This window comes from Cervus canadensis, chromosome 5, assembly GCF_019320065.1.
Source record: "Cervus canadensis isolate Bull #8, Minnesota chromosome 5, ASM1932006v1, whole genome shotgun sequence".
Classification (NCBI taxonomy): Eukaryota; Metazoa; Chordata; class Mammalia; order Artiodactyla; family Cervidae; genus Cervus; species Cervus canadensis.
This window is the reverse complement of record NC_057390.1, coordinates 94,333,476-94,349,651: the sequence shown is the minus strand read 5'-3', so window position 1 is coordinate 94,349,651 and position 16,176 is coordinate 94,333,476. Positions and strand designations below refer to the sequence as shown.

General features: G+C 54.2%; 1 protein-coding gene across 1 annotated transcript; it reads right to left on the bottom strand.

Annotated features, from left to right (window-relative positions):
• Positions 1-99: 99 nt before the first annotated feature.
• TBC1D13 (TBC1 domain family member 13) lies at positions 100-16,008 on the bottom strand. Its single transcript, XM_043469763.1, is given in 13 exon segments — positions 100-2,639; positions 3,554-3,611; positions 3,812-3,972; positions 5,086-5,249; positions 6,142-6,349; positions 9,243-9,271; positions 9,274-9,401; positions 11,134-11,216; positions 12,086-12,185; positions 12,314-12,375; positions 12,975-13,015; positions 14,750-14,823; positions 15,820-16,008. Coding segments are annotated over 13 exon segments (1,197 nt in total). The 5' UTR covers positions 15,843-16,008; the 3' UTR covers positions 100-2,573.
• Positions 16,009-16,176: the final 168 nt, after the last annotated feature.

Genomic DNA, 16,176 nt, shown 5'->3' with positions numbered 1-16,176 from the left:
TCCTTTAACCACTCTTAAGAACCTCCTGACTTTCTCTCTGCTTACTTTTTTTCCTGCTCTGAGGTCTCAAAGGTTTCAGCCCATCACAGAACCAACATCTACTGCAAAGAACACATGATTTATTAAAGACAACTTGTCATCAACAGCATTGATTCAGAGAACAAAACAGATGAAAAAACAAAAGCAGACTAACATTCTGACCCTTGGAGTGAGACCCGCTGAATTCATTCAGCTCATTCTGTACATGTCCAAAGTCCTGGGGGAGCTTCCAAGTAGGAAGCCTGGGAGTCTCTGACTCTTGGGGCCTCCCTTGAGAGTCTGGGGTGGGGCAGGGGGAATTGCCAAGGGCAGGTCCTCCCACTGGGGGAGCTCCGTCTAACCTGGGTATGGTCCCTGTGCTCTTTTGACCTTTCTCACAAGGCCAAGGAGAGGGCACTGGACCCAGGTCTGCCAATGAGGCAAATCAGATGCAGTGATTCAAGCAGTATGGTCCAGGAGGGAGGGCAGAGGGACAGGCAAGAGAGAACACACCAGGGTCCTGGGCAGTGTCTGCTGGGTCCCAGGCTGTGGCCCAAGACTCAGGCTCTGAAGGGATCAAGCTGGGAGTGAACTACCAGTCTACAAGTTCTGGGAAGAGGGTGACCAGGCTGCTAGCAAGCAGTGTGTTTCTGCCCCATGCCAGGGTCTTTACACACCAGTTCCCCTTACACTCAGCTCTATTACAGAGCTCAGAGCCCTCCCAGCCAGGATCTCCTGGAAAACCAGGAAGGTCCCAGAGGCAGGGGGAAGAGGATGCTGGTGGCCCTGAAAGGCCAGGAAGACCATGTTTCCACTTTCCGAGCCCTACCCTTCATCCCCAAAACAAGCACTTGCCAATCTGCAATAAATAACCAGGAATCTGAATAAATAGTAAAATCTCCCAAATACTGTGTTGGGAGAGGAGGAGGATAAAGGCAAGTGAAGCATCCACGGGACAGCCTGGCAGGAGCTGCCTGGGGGAAGCTGTTCCCGGCCCTCAGCCCCAAGTCCTGGCTGTCAGACTCAGGGAGACTTTGGGGGGCCCTGCTGGATGGTCTGGGGAGACGAAGAGGACCCAAGCTAATTATCCAGCCTTCCAGATGCAAACCTCCTGCCTCCTCGCAGGAGGGAGCGTCCTGGTCAGAACAGGCCCAGGGTGGGAGGAGCCAGCTGTTCTACTCCAATGCACCTGCCTCAGATCCCAGTCAGAGCACAAGACCAGAGAAGGGCCAGCACAGCCTTCAGCTCCCCAGAGAGGGGGGAGACACGGCACTCCAGGCCGGGACAGGACCCAGGCCTTTGAGCTCAGCCCCGCCCGCCCCCGAGAGGCTCCCTTTGGTCCCACTTGCCCTTAAAGGGACTCGCCTGCCCTGGGCCGGCACCTGGAAACCATGGGAACGACTACACCTCCGGAGCACCTGGATCCCAACCTTAATGCTTTTTTTCCTTTGGGAGAGGACCTTTGAGGAAACCTCTAGAAGACTCAGCTCTCCCTCTCCTCCCTCCCTGGGCAGGAGGGCACTGGCTCTTCACGGGCCAACCGCTCTCAGCAGCTTGGGGTTTCCAAGAATTCCGTGGTGGGGCATGGGTTCAGGGCCCTCAAGTGAGGCACTGTGGACTGGGAGACCTGGGCGCCCAGCGCTGGGGGATGGGAGCAGGCTGCAAAGGCCAAGGCTGACCTCCAAGAGCTCTGCTGAGCCAGACTCTTCATTCTGTATCCAGGGTTCTGAGCCAACATTGAGGAGAGGGGAGGGGAGGGGCTGGGGATAAGGCAACCCAAGAGAGAAGGGCAAACAGACAGCAATGGAGACAGCGGCGGACAGATGAGAGCCACACACCTTCCATGAAAGAGTTGGAGGGAGAGAAAGGAAGATGGGGGCAGAGAGGTGACAAGACAAAGAAACAGACGAGAGGGAGATCACCTTCCCCCATACACAGGGACACGGACACAGACTGGAGGAGCAGCTCACGCCGGGGGATAAGACATACACAGCAACCCACAAGCACACACACATACACTCACTCAGTGGGAAAGGGACAGAAGGTGTGACCTGGGCCTGGCAGCCTCTTAGCTCCTTCACAGTGTCACCTTCCCCATGGAGAAGCCCAGGAAGCACCAACCTCCAGAAGAAGCGGTTTCTGGCTCGTTTGCTGAGCACCTCCCTGACCAGAGCCCAGAAGACGGAGCAGGAGGGCAGGAAGGGAGGGGCAGAGCAGAGGCAGGGAGGGGCCGCAGTCTGCCCCAGCCCCGGAAAACCACCTCGCGAGCCCCTGCCTTGGCCAGCCCCAGGCCTGGCCCATGAGGGGCCAGGCCAGCCCCTCATGGCCTGGGCAGAGGGTCCAGGGCTGAAAGGTGGGGAAGAGCCCGGGCTCGGTGGTTAGGAAAGAGCGGGGCACAGCAGGCCCCTGATGGGAGGCCAGGGCAAGGCCTGGAGCAGGCCAGTCCGGCATCGGCCCCTCTGGCTGGGACCCCACAGGCTTCTGCATGTCCCAGAAGCCAGGGCACCGGGGTCGGCGGGGGCTTCTCTTCCAAACATGGGCCTTTTGCTGCCAAGCTACTGTGAGTCTTGGAGTTCCTTGGCTTTCTGAAGGACCTGGCAGACGTCTGTGATGGGGTAATCCTGTGTGGGGAAAAGGCCAACAGTAGTATGCCTCTAAAGTCAGCCTGCCCTGCACCACTGCAGTGGACCTGGCACCCAGCTGGACCCCAGGCTAAAGGCCAGGGCCCACAGGATACCAGACACTCCCCATCTGTCCAAACTCTGCAGAGAGCTATTGCTACACCCACTGCAGCACTGACTTAACCAACCCAACCAGTCACCCCAAAAGGTCTCAGCCCCTTCCCCAGGACCGGGACTACCTGCCTCACCTCCCCCCACCTCCTGCCATCGAGCCCTGAGCTCCATGCACGAGCCTGGACCAGGGCCGGACACTGTCTATGCATTCATTCACTGGGTCACCTCAATAGCCCCATGAGGGGTTATGCGAATTTGCCTGTTTTACAGATCGAGTCAGTGAAGTTATTGAATACCAACTCCAGGCCAGGCGCTGGCAAAGCAATTAAGGCTCAGAGAGGTTGCCACTGGGCTTAGGTGACATGACTAGCACAGGAGAACAAAGATGTAAAGCCAAAACTGACTCCTGAGCCCATGTTCTTAACCACTAAGGTCCCCACGCTTCTTCCCCAGGCCGAGCACCATTACCAGTGGGCATTATGACCACATGCTGGGTAATAAGGCTGTTTCTCAGCTATGACTTACTCAGGCAGAGTGCATGGCTCAGAAAAACCAAGTCACTGGCCACACCACACTCAAGGTCAGTGGCCAAACCGGATTCAACCCATATCCAAACCCAGATCTGCCTCAAGGGTCTGGACTCTTCAGCCCTGCTACCTTCTCCTGATCCCGAGGCAGCCTGTCATAGTGGCTGGCATGGGGTGGCCGCCTGTTAAGTGTCTGCCTCATGGCTAAAGACTGAGCCCGAAAAAAAAAAAAAAAAAAATGAAGACTGAGCCCGTCCCCCTGAACTCCATTACCTGCAGGAGTCGCATGTTTACAGTAAAGTCCCCTTCCAGCAGCTGCTCCCGAATCAGTCTAGGAAAAACAAGCAACAGAAAGTGCTGGGCCCCGTGACTACTCTGAGAGCAGGCCCACCGGGCCTCCTCCTACCCCTGCCGCACCACCCCAGCAAGTTTGGACTGAGGCTCCCTGAGAATCCCAGAGGCTCAGTCCAGCTTCTTGACAGCAGCCCCTGCCCGCCGCCCCCCACACACACCCCCCAGGGCCACACTCACATGAGCATGGCGCAGCAGACCAGGAGGAGGAAGTCAAAGCGGTTGCGGTCGGCGAAGAGGGAGTCCCAGATCCGGATGACGTCAGGCAGCACGAACTCCTGGGACAGCAGCAGGGTCAGCCAGCGGAAGGCGAAGAACTGGGGCTTGATGTTCTGCTCTTGCTGGGGAGACAGAGGTGTGGGGTGGCTGCGAGAACATGTGTTGGCTAGTGGCCACGGACCACCATGCAGCCCAGCAGGCATGAATTCAGATTAAGCGGCAGGCCCGGCGTGAGCTCCAGGCACGCCGAGGCGGGGATGGCACCGGGCCGCCCAGAGAGCCTCGCTCCGTGAAAGGGGCGACTGCTGCTTGCTGCCAGCCAAGGCTGTCAGATCATCTGATTTTTTTTGAGGGAAGCCAAAAACCAAGACTTTTTTATATGAGCACTTTAGATTTATAAATGATGGCTCAAATTCTTTTAAAACACCACACCGACTGTCACTATGGATTTATGGACAGAGAAACCATTATTGGGCACTTACTGCAAGCCTGGCCTTGTGCGTAATACGCTAAATATCTCACTTATTTACTCCATACAACAACCGCACAAGGCAATTATTCCCAATGGGAACAAGCCCTTTGGTCTGCCACAGTGGATACTACTGACTGAAAAGCCTGTTACAAAACAATAAGCTATAATTCCATACTTGGTTAAAAAGATATGTTTATGTATATTTTCTTGTTCACAAAACTGTTCCTGTTTATAAATAAATACTCTTCTTACTGAAGAGTTCCCTGAAATAAACATGAAATGCCACTCCCAATAATTTTCTTTTTTTGGGCGGGTGCTGCCTGGGTCTTAGGTGCAGTATGTGGAATCTAGTTCCTTGACCAGGGATTGAACCTGTGTCCCCTGCACTGGGAGCACAGTCTTAGCCACTGAACCACCAGGGAAGTCCCTCTAATAATTTTTTAAATGAAGCTCACACTTCCTTTCCAGGAGGACTCTAATAGGCTGAACTCAAAGCACACAGTAAACACCATGCACCATGCCTGGCACACAGGGCACCACACCCACCTCCCCTCATCCTCCGCCTGCCAGGCTCCAACCACCAGCTGCCCCACCTCCACGTCCCACCTCAGCACCTGGGTCATGGCCCCCTGGCAGCAGCAGGAACTTCTAATCCTCAGACTCAGGCCAGTCCCCACCCTGGGCCTGGCTGGGGTGCTCAGGAGCCTGCTGTCCTCTACCCCTTTCTGTCTGCCCTAACCTGTGTGGCCCTGGGGGTCCTCACCAGCTTCAGGTAGAGTTCCACGTCCTTATCCTTCAGGGTGGAGTACACCTTTTCCATCTTGTAGGTGATGCCACACTGTGAGTCGTCAAGGCTCTTGATGAAGTTGTCCCGGATCTCAGCCATGAGGTTGGTGAAGCAGAAAAAGGTATCTGCCTCAGCATGCTCTGGGAGAGACAGGCAAGGTCAGGGCAGCCGCAAGAGGACGGGCTTGCTCGCAACATACCCCACCTCTCAACTAAGTGAGAGCTCACCCTCAGCTCTGAGCCTCCACCAAGTCACCCCGCCCTGGTCAGACTGTTCCCCTCCGTACCTGCTCTGTCTGTCACCACCCTCCACCCCCCACTCTCCAGCCCCAGACCAGACATAGTTTTTTTTTGGCCATGCCAAACAGCTTGCAGGATCTTAGCCAGCATCCTCCTCAGTGAAAGCAACGAGTCCTAGTCACTGGACCACCAGGAATACCCACCTCTTTTTCCTCACAACTCTGACAGCACTGTACACTGACTCTGCAGTTGACTACATGTTCTTCTGCTGATGTTTTAAAAATCATTATTTATTTAAATTCTTTCTTTCAGCTTCCTGTCTATAGATCTCATCCCCTCTACCAGAAATTCGGTTACAAATATGAAGAGATCAGTAAACCGGGGGAGGCACTTCCCTGGTGGTCCAGTGGTTAAGACTCCAGGTTCCCAATGCAGCGGGCCCAGGTTCGATCCCTGTTCAGGGAACTAGGTCCCACATGCCACAACTAAAAGATCCACATGCTGCAACTAAGACCTGGTACAGTCAAATATATATATATGTGTGTGTATATATATATATATATATTTTAAAGAGATCAGTAAATATGTAACATTCTAGAAAGTTCAAGCCAGAAGAGATCTCAGATGTGATTCAGGCCAACCCCCTTATCCGACACAGAGAGAATGGAGACCCCAAAACAGAGAAGTGAGCGGCACAAGAGCTTGATAAAGCCCATCAGTCCAGCTTTCCTTGGTCCGTTTCTTCAGGAGGCAGCAAGAACGAACGTGAGCGGCCAGGAGCCCACCTGTTTACCTCTCCACTCGCTGCTGGGGTCGGTGGCAAAGGTGTAGTAGAGGGGCCCCACGATCTCGTTCATGCCCTGCACGTAAGCGATGCCGGGGTTGAGCTTGGCGTAGATGAACAGGATCCGCTCTACCACCTCCCAGTGGGCCTCACAGCCGTTGGGCAGCACCACGTACTCGTTCATGGAGGGCACTGGGTTCTTCTGTGGGGAGCTCATCTAGGGGACAAGGGCAGGGGCCTGGTAAGAAGGTGGGAAGCATGACAGACAGCGAGCTGAAACTTAACTTCCATCTCAGGGGCAACCCAGGGCGGAGAGGGATGTGTCCAACGCCTCCGGGAACGAGCAGATGAATCCACAATAGGCAACATTCCGCAAGTCAGAGGGACTGAAATCTAGTAATTTAGTGATAAAAGTCAGAACGATGCTTACCTCTGAGAGAAGGGGTACTGCCTGGGGAGGGGCGTGAAAGAACTTTCTGGATGATGGAAGTGTTCCATGTCCTGATCTGGCCGGCAGTTAACGTAGGTTTATACATGAGAAAATGTTCATCTAGTTGTATACCTAAGGTTTGTGCTTTTCTTGTGTGTAAGTTATAGTTCAATTAAAAAAAAAAAAACAAACTCAAAGTATGTCAACAATAGACAACTGGTAAAGATTCTTGAAGAAGTCAAATGTTATTGGGGGTGGGGGGAGTGGAGGCCTGCTCCAGCTGAAGTGATTAAAGAAACTCAACATTCCAGTGCAATGCATAAACCCTAACTTGGTGCTGGTTGGGATTTAAAATGACAAAAACATTCTTGGCATAGGGAATTCCCTGGCGGTCCAGTGGATAAGACTCCTTACTCTCACTGCTGTGGACTCAGGTTCAATTCCTGGTCAAGGAACTAAGATCCCACAAGCCATACAGGGTAGCCAAAAAAAAAAAAATTCTTGATACAACTAGAGGACACCCGAACCGGGATTGGATGTGCGCTGTTATGATGATTTATGGGTAATACTGGCAGATGTGACAATGGTGAGGAGGATGTCCTGATTCTCAGGGGAGGCCTGCTGAAGGACTGAGGGGTCAGGACATCTGCACAGTTTACTCTCTATGCGACACACACACAAACACGGCAAAAGGTTAATAACTGGTGACTTTAGGTGGAAAGTATGAGGGTATGTGCTGTACTCGTCTTTCAACTTTTCTGAATATTTCAAAATCTTCATAAGAAAAAGTAGGAGATGAATGAAGAGATGATCTCGCTAAAAACTTACACAATAGAGCAGAGGACCCATAGGATCCCTTGGAGTTTTGTAAAAGTTCCAATGCCTGGGGTTACCTGTATGAAGGTCACAGGCACAGCCCTGTAGGGTCAGAGTATAATGCTGTCCTGGAAGCCCAGGGTTTTGAGAACTTGAAACGTCCTTTTCCATTGTATATACACATCTATACACATACACATGTGTGTACATGTGCACACACTAAGACGCACGTATCACTAACATTTACCAAGAGGGTTTCATGGGCAAGACAAAGCCCTATAAGCCTTCCTGGTTAATGCCCAAAACAGCCTAGAAGATTCTTTCCACATTAGTTTCAAGATCAGGAAACAGGTTCAGAAACGCTAGGCCACTCATCAGACGTCTCGCATTAAGTGGTGGCATTGGACTTGGACCCAGGCTGGCTCTAGAACCCAGGCCTCAGAGAGTGCCCACTGCTTTCTAAGAATCTGCACAGCCATGACCTCAGTTCACCCTCTTGGCAATTTAAAAGCCAGACAGGGCGGAAATGATGACGCCCAGTATGCAGAAGAAGAAACAAAGGCCCAGGAAGGCAAGCCTGCTGTTGCCTGGGCAGCGTCAGACAGTCAGCTTTAACTCAAACCGCCCAGCCCCTGGACCCAGAGGCCTAGCGATGGAGCCTGTGGTTCGGTTCTCTACCACCAGGACCAGGTCCAAACCTAAAATCGGTTCTCAGCCACCAATTACTGTAGAGAATGGAATGACAGAAGCCAGGTCCCCGTCTTTCCAGGCAGACAGAACATCAGCAGCCCAGTAGGACGACCACCAACTCAGGCAGCTACGGGTCACTGAGCCAAGCATTTGGCACCTCCTGACGCACCCAGCTCTGCCATGGGCAGGTGGAACCAGGGGATCAGCCAGAACTTCCCAGTCACCCCTGGGAGGAAAGATGGCTGGTCTCCAGGAAACAAAGCCCTGACTGGTCATTCCACCAGCAGGGCAAGTGGGGAGTAGAACTGCTACAGTATCTGTCTCTAGCTTGCTGGGAGTTACAGAGAAGAATTTTTCCATTGTTGGAGGACAGTGAAAAATTTTGAGGAATAAGTCAAAGCTCCAGGTATGAAAGCAGTAGGCTTTAAGGAATAAGGCAATATACCTTTTAGCAATAAGCAGCTTCTCAGAATCACATAAGTCTGCTAGAAGCCTGACATTCCAACACTCAGCATAACTTGACCGGCACAAGACCTACCCTTCCTTTCTCTGAGGTTTCTCAGATCACTCCCTCTTCACCCCAGTCCCCACCCCTACCAACCACAGCACCAGGCGGCCTCTCCACCTCCATTCCTGCCTCTCCCAGGAGAGGCAGCATCCTCCGGCCACCCTTCCCTCGCCGTCTCCCCCATCCAGCTCAGGTTAGACTCCTCCTTTTCTTGAACACACCCTGCTCTCTCCACACGTGCCCTCCTCTCCTCCTGGAAGGCCCTTTCCTCTTCATCCTTTGAGCCTCAGCTTAAATGTCACTTCCTCAGGAAAGTCCTCCCTGATGCCCAGATGAGGTCATGTCCCTGGCCATCACTGTTCCCACTGCACTTCATCACACTTGCAGTTCTTTTTCCAAGCGCCACCTCTACCACAGACCAGAAGTGTGGCCCCTTCACTGCACAGCAGGGCACCCCCCCAGCGCCCCCCCCAGCCCCAGCACTGTGACACCAGCCTGCGAATCTGATTTTCAGAAAGAGCCCGGAGGGGGTGGGGCGGCACCAAGGCTGCTCGGGGTAACAGTCAGGGCGGATGGTCAGGGGCCCGATGGCCCGTGGCCACTAGTCCCAAGCAGGAAGGAAAAGGCTGTCGCGGGGAGTCCCCGAGGCCCTCAGGTGCCTCTCACATTTGTGACGCCGCTCCGGTTCCGAGCCACGTCTGGGATTTCAGGGTCGTCTGCTCCACCCGCTTACGAAGGGTCTCGAACTCGTTCTGGGGATCCAGGATGAGGAGGCAGGGGTACTCGGTGGCCCTCTGGAAGAAGGATATGTCTGGACACAGCCTCCTGCAAGGGGGAAGAGGAGAGGACTGTTCCTCAGCGAGAGGGTTTGAGGTGTCTCCTCAGTCCTCTGCTGCCAGGTGACCCAGCCTCCCCAAAGCCTTCTGTGTGTGTTTAAGTTAGTAACATCTTATTTCAAAAGCAATGCAGTCATCATATATGTGTACACACCCATATACCATATGTATGCTTACAAATAGATACACACACACATACTTTTAAGTGTCCTTAGAATCTTAACTCTTCTTTTAAACCACAAACAGCTTTCCATGTCGAAAAGATAATATGTACAAGAGTATGAACTGTTTGTATTGAGGCTAAAAATGGTAAAAGAGGCTTCATTAAGTTATAAGTTATACAATGGAATACTACAGCTGGGGAGATAGATAAACAATCAAGTGGGGAGACAGTCTCTAGAATGTGAAAGTTTTTAAAGTGTTGTGTATTGCGGCTCACACACATTGTCCAGACTTCTTAGCTGAAGCTCACTGCAGACTCACCCTCCAGGAACACTGAACAACGTGCTACAGTCACTACCAGGCTAGGAACCTGTCTGCCCAGATCTGGGTTCAAGTCTTGGTTCCTGACTTAAAACGGGGCGACGAAACACCTTGTGGGTAGAGGCTCCCCAATGCCAGCCTGAGAGTGAAGGCGGCAAGAGACCCACTCTCCCCGCTGGCTGAGCACCCCGGGCTGGGGTCCCACCGGGGCTGTCTGGGAGGCGGGGGGGCCTGGGCACAGTGAGCACGGGGGAAGGGCAGCCCCGGGCAGCAAAGAGCTGGTAACACAGCTGACAAGCAGCGGGGGCAGAAAGGGAGGCGGACGGACAGACTCTAGAACCCGAGTTCTGACCACTGGGCCACTGCAGACAGGTCCCCCCCAGCTCCTCACCCAGCCACGTGGGAGAGTCACCGGCTGCCGGGCTCACCCACCCCGCAGGCCAGCACAGCCCGCTGGCCACACTTCCCTACCAAGAGGAACAGCGCGCGCACACAGTATAGCTCACAATTTGAAAAAAAAAACCACTTTTCTGACCCTGTCACTCCTCTGCTTAAACCCTTTGGGAGACCGCCCCATGTCCCTGGGACCGAGTCCAAGGCCTGACCCCCGCCTGCCTCGGGTGGGGCCTCAGGTACACTGGCCTTCGCAGCGCTCCTTGGACGGCCCAGCTCTGAAGGCGCTCAGGACCTCCCCTGGGAGGCACCACAGCCCCCCTTCCCCAAACCCCCAGGCTCCGCAGAATCTCAGCTGCTTCCTCAGGCGAAACGTCCCAACTGCCCTGAAGCACCCTGAACTCTGCCTTCAGAGCAGTCACCACAAATGTTAGTGACACGGAAGATACATTTTCTTGAACACCTTGTCTTTACATCTTCCCCCTCAGCTTCTAAGTTCCTTAAGGAAGGAGAGCCTCCCTGTCTGTCTATTCCATGCTCAACCCCCCAGCCTGGCACATAGCAGGGCCTCCCAATTCGCTGAAGGAAGGAGCAGATGAATCCATAGGTGCCTGGGCTACAAGTGAAATTACGGCAGGGAGAGAGGAGAGCTGGGCACTCAGGCCACCGCCAGCACCCCGCACCCCTGCACCTTGCCAGGCCTGCTGTGCCTATGGCCGGACTCAGCTCCCCAGCAGTTCCTCAGACACCTCCCTGTGGGCCGGGGCTGGGCTGCAAAAGGGCAGAAGCAGCAGAAAACCCCCAGAAGCCCCAGGGCCAGCTCCCCGCCCCAGAGCCCTGCTCACCGGACATCTTTGTCGATCTGCAGCAGCACCTCGTTGTCCCTGAAGTATGTGTTCCACCGGCTGTCGGGGTTGGGGTTCAGAGGCTGCGGGGGAAAATAAGCCGCTCTATCCTTGGCCAGCTGGGACCCCAGGGGCAGACCCCAGTCTCGGGGGCCTGAGCAGTAGCCCCGAACCAGCATTCCCAGCAGAGACGCAGCTACGGCTGAGATGGCCTGCGAACTGGTCGAGCGGCAGCACAGGCCCCCCTCCACAGCCTCCCAAACCTCCATCCTCGTCCACATCCCACAAACAAGCCCCAGGTCAGCTCCAGGCACTTCCCTGCTCAGCAGGGACTCTGCCCTTCCCTGTCCACGGCTCCAGAACGCTGAGTGTAACAGGTGCTCACTAAATGCTTGCTGAGTGAATGAACACTGCATCGTGAGGTCTCTTCGAATCTAATTCATCAATACTCTGAGTTACCAATTCCAGTCCTGGGAGGATCAGTCTGGGTCTAATCCATCTCCACTTCCCAACTGCGAAGCACCAGGGAGAAGTTGGGTATTTGCAGATAGAATGAGGCTTCCTCTGGGCTGCAGAAATGCAGTTTACCCTCACCCCGGCCCTGCTCTGACTCCCTTCAGCTACAGTATCACAGAAGCTTCCTGGAGGAAGGGGGCTGAGGAGCCAACGTGCAGAGGACTAGGCTCAGCACTGCACACACAGCACCCCTGGATCCCAGTCATCCCAGCGGTCTTAACTGGGCCTGGAGACTGGGGAGGGCACGGAGACTCAACAGCCTTTGGCGGCTGAGAAGCCAAACGCAGAAACGAGGTGCTGGGGGGGTGGGGGGTAAAAGGAACTAGGATCAGCGGCACCTGGCCTCTGGGCTGAGGGACCTCGCCCACCCCAAAGCCCACAGCTCTCCCCCACCCCACTCTGTAGCCCCAGTCCCCACTGCGGGCCCCGTACTCACATGGTCCTCAAAGGTCACATCCTCCCTGGACACGCCCATGTTGGCCTTGGCGATGCCAGGCTGGATGATCATTTCCCTCAGGAACTGAGAATACAGCTCCCTGGAGGAGAGGAGAGGAGAGAGGGATGAGCCCAGAGCAGTGCAGCAACAGGAAGTGGGTTGGACTCACACCACCTGCTCTGCCCAATACAAAGGCCCTCCCGCCATCCCTGTGTGTCAGGGTCTCACCTCTGCTTGGCCAGGATGGAGGTCCATGAGGCTCTCTCCAAAGGGAGGTAGTTCAAGAGAATCTGTACAGAGAGAGAAAAGCAAAGCTCTGGCGACTCCCCCGGCCCAACCCCTGAAGGAGACGGAGGCTGACAGGCCTCAAGGAAAACGCCTGATAAAGCCCAGAGAAGGCAGGACGGGCTAGGTAAAACCCAGGAACGCAGGCACGGGCTGGGTAGCCTCCCCTCTTCTCCCCACTGGCTTCCTCGTCCTTTATCCTGAAGCAGCCCTTTCTATTGCTTTCCCTCCCACAGACTCTCCCAAATGATGATAAAACCTTGTGCTCAAAGGGGTTGGGAAGCAGGACACTGGGCTTCTGCTCCCACCTCAGCAAAAAGCTTTAGGCAAAGCATAGCCTTTTACTGTCCCAATCAGCATCGCTTCCACTGAGCTGTCTGGATCAGGAAGCAGAGGGCTTTGCTGGCATCACAAAGCGTTCCAGCCCCAGGGGAATCCCCGAGGGGATGCCAAGAGAAACAGAAAACCCAGAACTTCCCAAAAAGCTTCCTGGGACAAGCAAGGAAAGGCAGAAAATAGGAAGAAGGGGCCAGGGGTGGGGACAGCCCATGCAGGAACCCAGGGACTCTCGGCAGAGCAGAAGCCCCACCCCAGGCACACCCACCTTCCAGCAGAGGCACCGCAGTCCGCCCTCACAGGGGATGCCTGTGGACACAGCAGGCAAAGGTCACGCCCCCGCAGAGTCCCAGAGCCCCCCAGCCCTCCACCTCAGAGCCAGTCGGCAGGGAGTGGAGCGGGCAAGAAGTACTTCCTCAAGAATCGTTTGCTACCAGAAAGACTGCTAGACGATGCTAATCCTATGTCTCTCTCTCTGTGACCCCTGTCCAGAATGTTCTTTTGAGGATGACAGCTTCTGACCTTTGATATTTCTTCCTCAGAGCAGCCTTGACCAACCACACCACCTCTTCCCAAATAAAGTCAGGGCCCTTGACATAAACAATAATGGCTCCATCACATCTCCTTCATGGCATCCCTTGCAAATGGGAATGTATGATATAATTTGTATATTTATTTAACATCTGTAACCCCTAACACTGGGGAAAGCCCTAGAAAGATGAGGACCAAATCTGTCTTGCTGTTCCACTACCTAGCCCAGGGCAGGTATTCCATAAGTATCTGTGGAATATAAACTAAGCTCTGAATGCTCAGTGTTTTGTGTCTTACAGACTTAAAATTTCACTTCATCCTTATTATAGCCCTAGTAAGTAAGGAAAATCAGCATCACTGTCCCCATCTTACAGATAAAGAAACTCATCTATAAAGACAGAGCAATCAAGGACTCCAACACAGGTCAGCCCAGCTTGTAACCACTGCCACAGACTGCCTCCCCTGGGGCCTGGCAGATTCTTTAGCTCAGCACAGATCCCAGAAACCCCTCAAGATCTTCAGGGCCTAAATATCACTCCTGAATAGAAGATGAACTTCTCCTGAAATACTGTCAGGACGCTCGCTAAAGCAGCTGTTGCTACAGTCTCCCTAGCTACCATTAACAGTAGCTAGTGTCCTCACCTCAGAATCTGCATGGGGATGCAAGGGGCAACTCAAGCGTCCTTGCTGACAAAGTTCCAAGGGCAGAGCAGTCACAAGAAGCTACCAGAATACCCTGGGGTATTTTTAAAGACATGCAAGAGTCTCTGTCTTGAAAAGTTAGCCAGTCCAGGGAGGGCAAAGTCAAAAACTGCTGGGGTTCAGCTCCTTAAAGTGAGTGACTCAAGGCTGGAATTTTACAATGAACCAAAGTTCAGTGTTACCTGAGTTGGCTTTTGATCCTAAGCCATGGAGAGAATGAGGAACCTCTCCGTAGCTAACCAAATTCTACAACACAGGAAGCCTGCTAAGGAATGAGGAAAGACCTTTCCTCTGTTCAAGTCTCCCCTCTGCCCTCCAGTTACTCCCAGGAAGCAATCAGCATCACTTATAGGCCAATGAGCACCTGGTCTAAGGTCTGTGTGTGCATGCATGTGCACTTAGTCACTAAGTCATGTCCAAATCTTTGCAACCCAATGGACTGCAGCCCACCAGGCTCTTCTGTCCATGTGATTCTCCAGGCATGAATACTGAGTTGCCATTTCCTCCTCCAGGGCATCTTTTCAACCCAGGGATCAAACTCGCGTCTCTTGCACTGCAGGCGAATTCGTTACCACTGAGCCCCTAGGGAAGCCCAGTCTAAGGCCTACAGTCATGCTAACCCAGAGCACCCCTGCTCTGTGAACCCAGCCCGGGGCAGCCCTGGTTGTTCAGCTCCACACAATCTGGAGAAGTTCCCAAAAGGCAGGCCGGTCCCCAGAACTGGCCAGGTGTGGCCTTGGCTCGCTGCCCCTCCGTCTTTATCACAAGGCTGCTCCAGGAAAACCCTGAAAATGGAGGATTGGCTCTTACCACTAAAACTGAGTTCCCGAAGCTTTTCCAAGGCAATTGTGGGCTCCTTCAGGACATCCTGGAAATCTGCAATCCTAGAAGGAGGGAGACAGAGGCAAATGACACACAAACCCCAAGATGACAGGCTTAGCGACCCCTCCTAAAGCCCACAGCTTCCTTACACCCCCTGTCTCCAACCTGTTCCTCCCTCCCCCTCAGGACACAAAGATGCAAAGCACAGGCAAAACCCTGGCTAAAGGGCAGCTTTGAAGAATTACAGATCACTTTTTCCTCTAAGTCCAGAAATCTGTAGATACTCTTGTCTAAAGGTTCTCAAATGAGCACCATGAAATCAGACACATTCTAACATTTACTGAGGCGGCATTTACTGGCCACTTCCTGCTGACCAGGTCCAAACCACACAGTCTATCTGAACTCCAAAAACGCTTAGAATCAGGAGTAATCTGATCTGTGGACAAGGACCTGTGTAATCTGCACCCAGCATTCCAAGCTCAAAAATAAAACCATTAGAAGACCTCTGGGGCTGCGGGCAGGCAAGGACAAAAGGTTTAAAAACTGGAGGAAAAGTGAAGAATGAGCAAAATTAGCCAACGCTGCAGGATTTGGCCCCGGGGGGTGGGGGTGGGGGGAAGAGACTGGAGAACCTAGGTTTTCTAGCATTTCTAATAAGAAAGGGGACGTGGGAGAGGAAGCATTTGGATAGAGAAGGGTACTGGGGGCAAAGGGTTAACAAGGGGGTAGAAAAAGGGTGGGGGGTGCATCCGGATCGGGCATCAAAGCCCTAGAAGAGGAAGACACCAGGGGGAAGGATCCAGGGTGCGGGGGAGAAAGAGAGAAGCGGCAACACCGAGGGGCAGGAGAGATGTTCCCGTTCCGTGCCCCCACTCAGGCCCACAGCAAAGAGGCTGAAAAGTGGGCGCCCAAAACCTTCAGCCCGGGGAGGGGTAGGGGGGCGGCGAGGGGGGAAGTCCCGATTCCTAGCCACATTCGCTCGCTCCCCCACCCCCGCAGGTCAAAAGGGACAGCATGGCCACCAGTGGCCTGGCTGGTCGGCCCCGGTGCCTCCTCACCGGCTCTTGTGCAGACTCGACATGGTGTTGACTTCCGGATCTCCCCCCTGCTGCCGCCGCCGCCTCCTCCTCCTCCTCCTCCTCCGCCGCCGCCGCCGCCGCCGCCCCTCAGGGACGCGGGGCGCTGGGCAAAGGCCTCCGACCGGAAACTCAGCCGCAGGCGCGCACGTTCCGCACTGCCCCTCCCCGCCCCGTTCACGCGCCACCCCTGCTCCCTGCCACCGTCTGACGGCCCGGCAGGTGGGCGGGGCGAGAGGACGCCAGGAACGAGGCCCCGCCTCTGCTCCACCCACCCCCCGCCCCCCAGCACCCACCTCTACCTAGTGCGTCAAGTTTGAGGACGCGCAGGTGACCGGC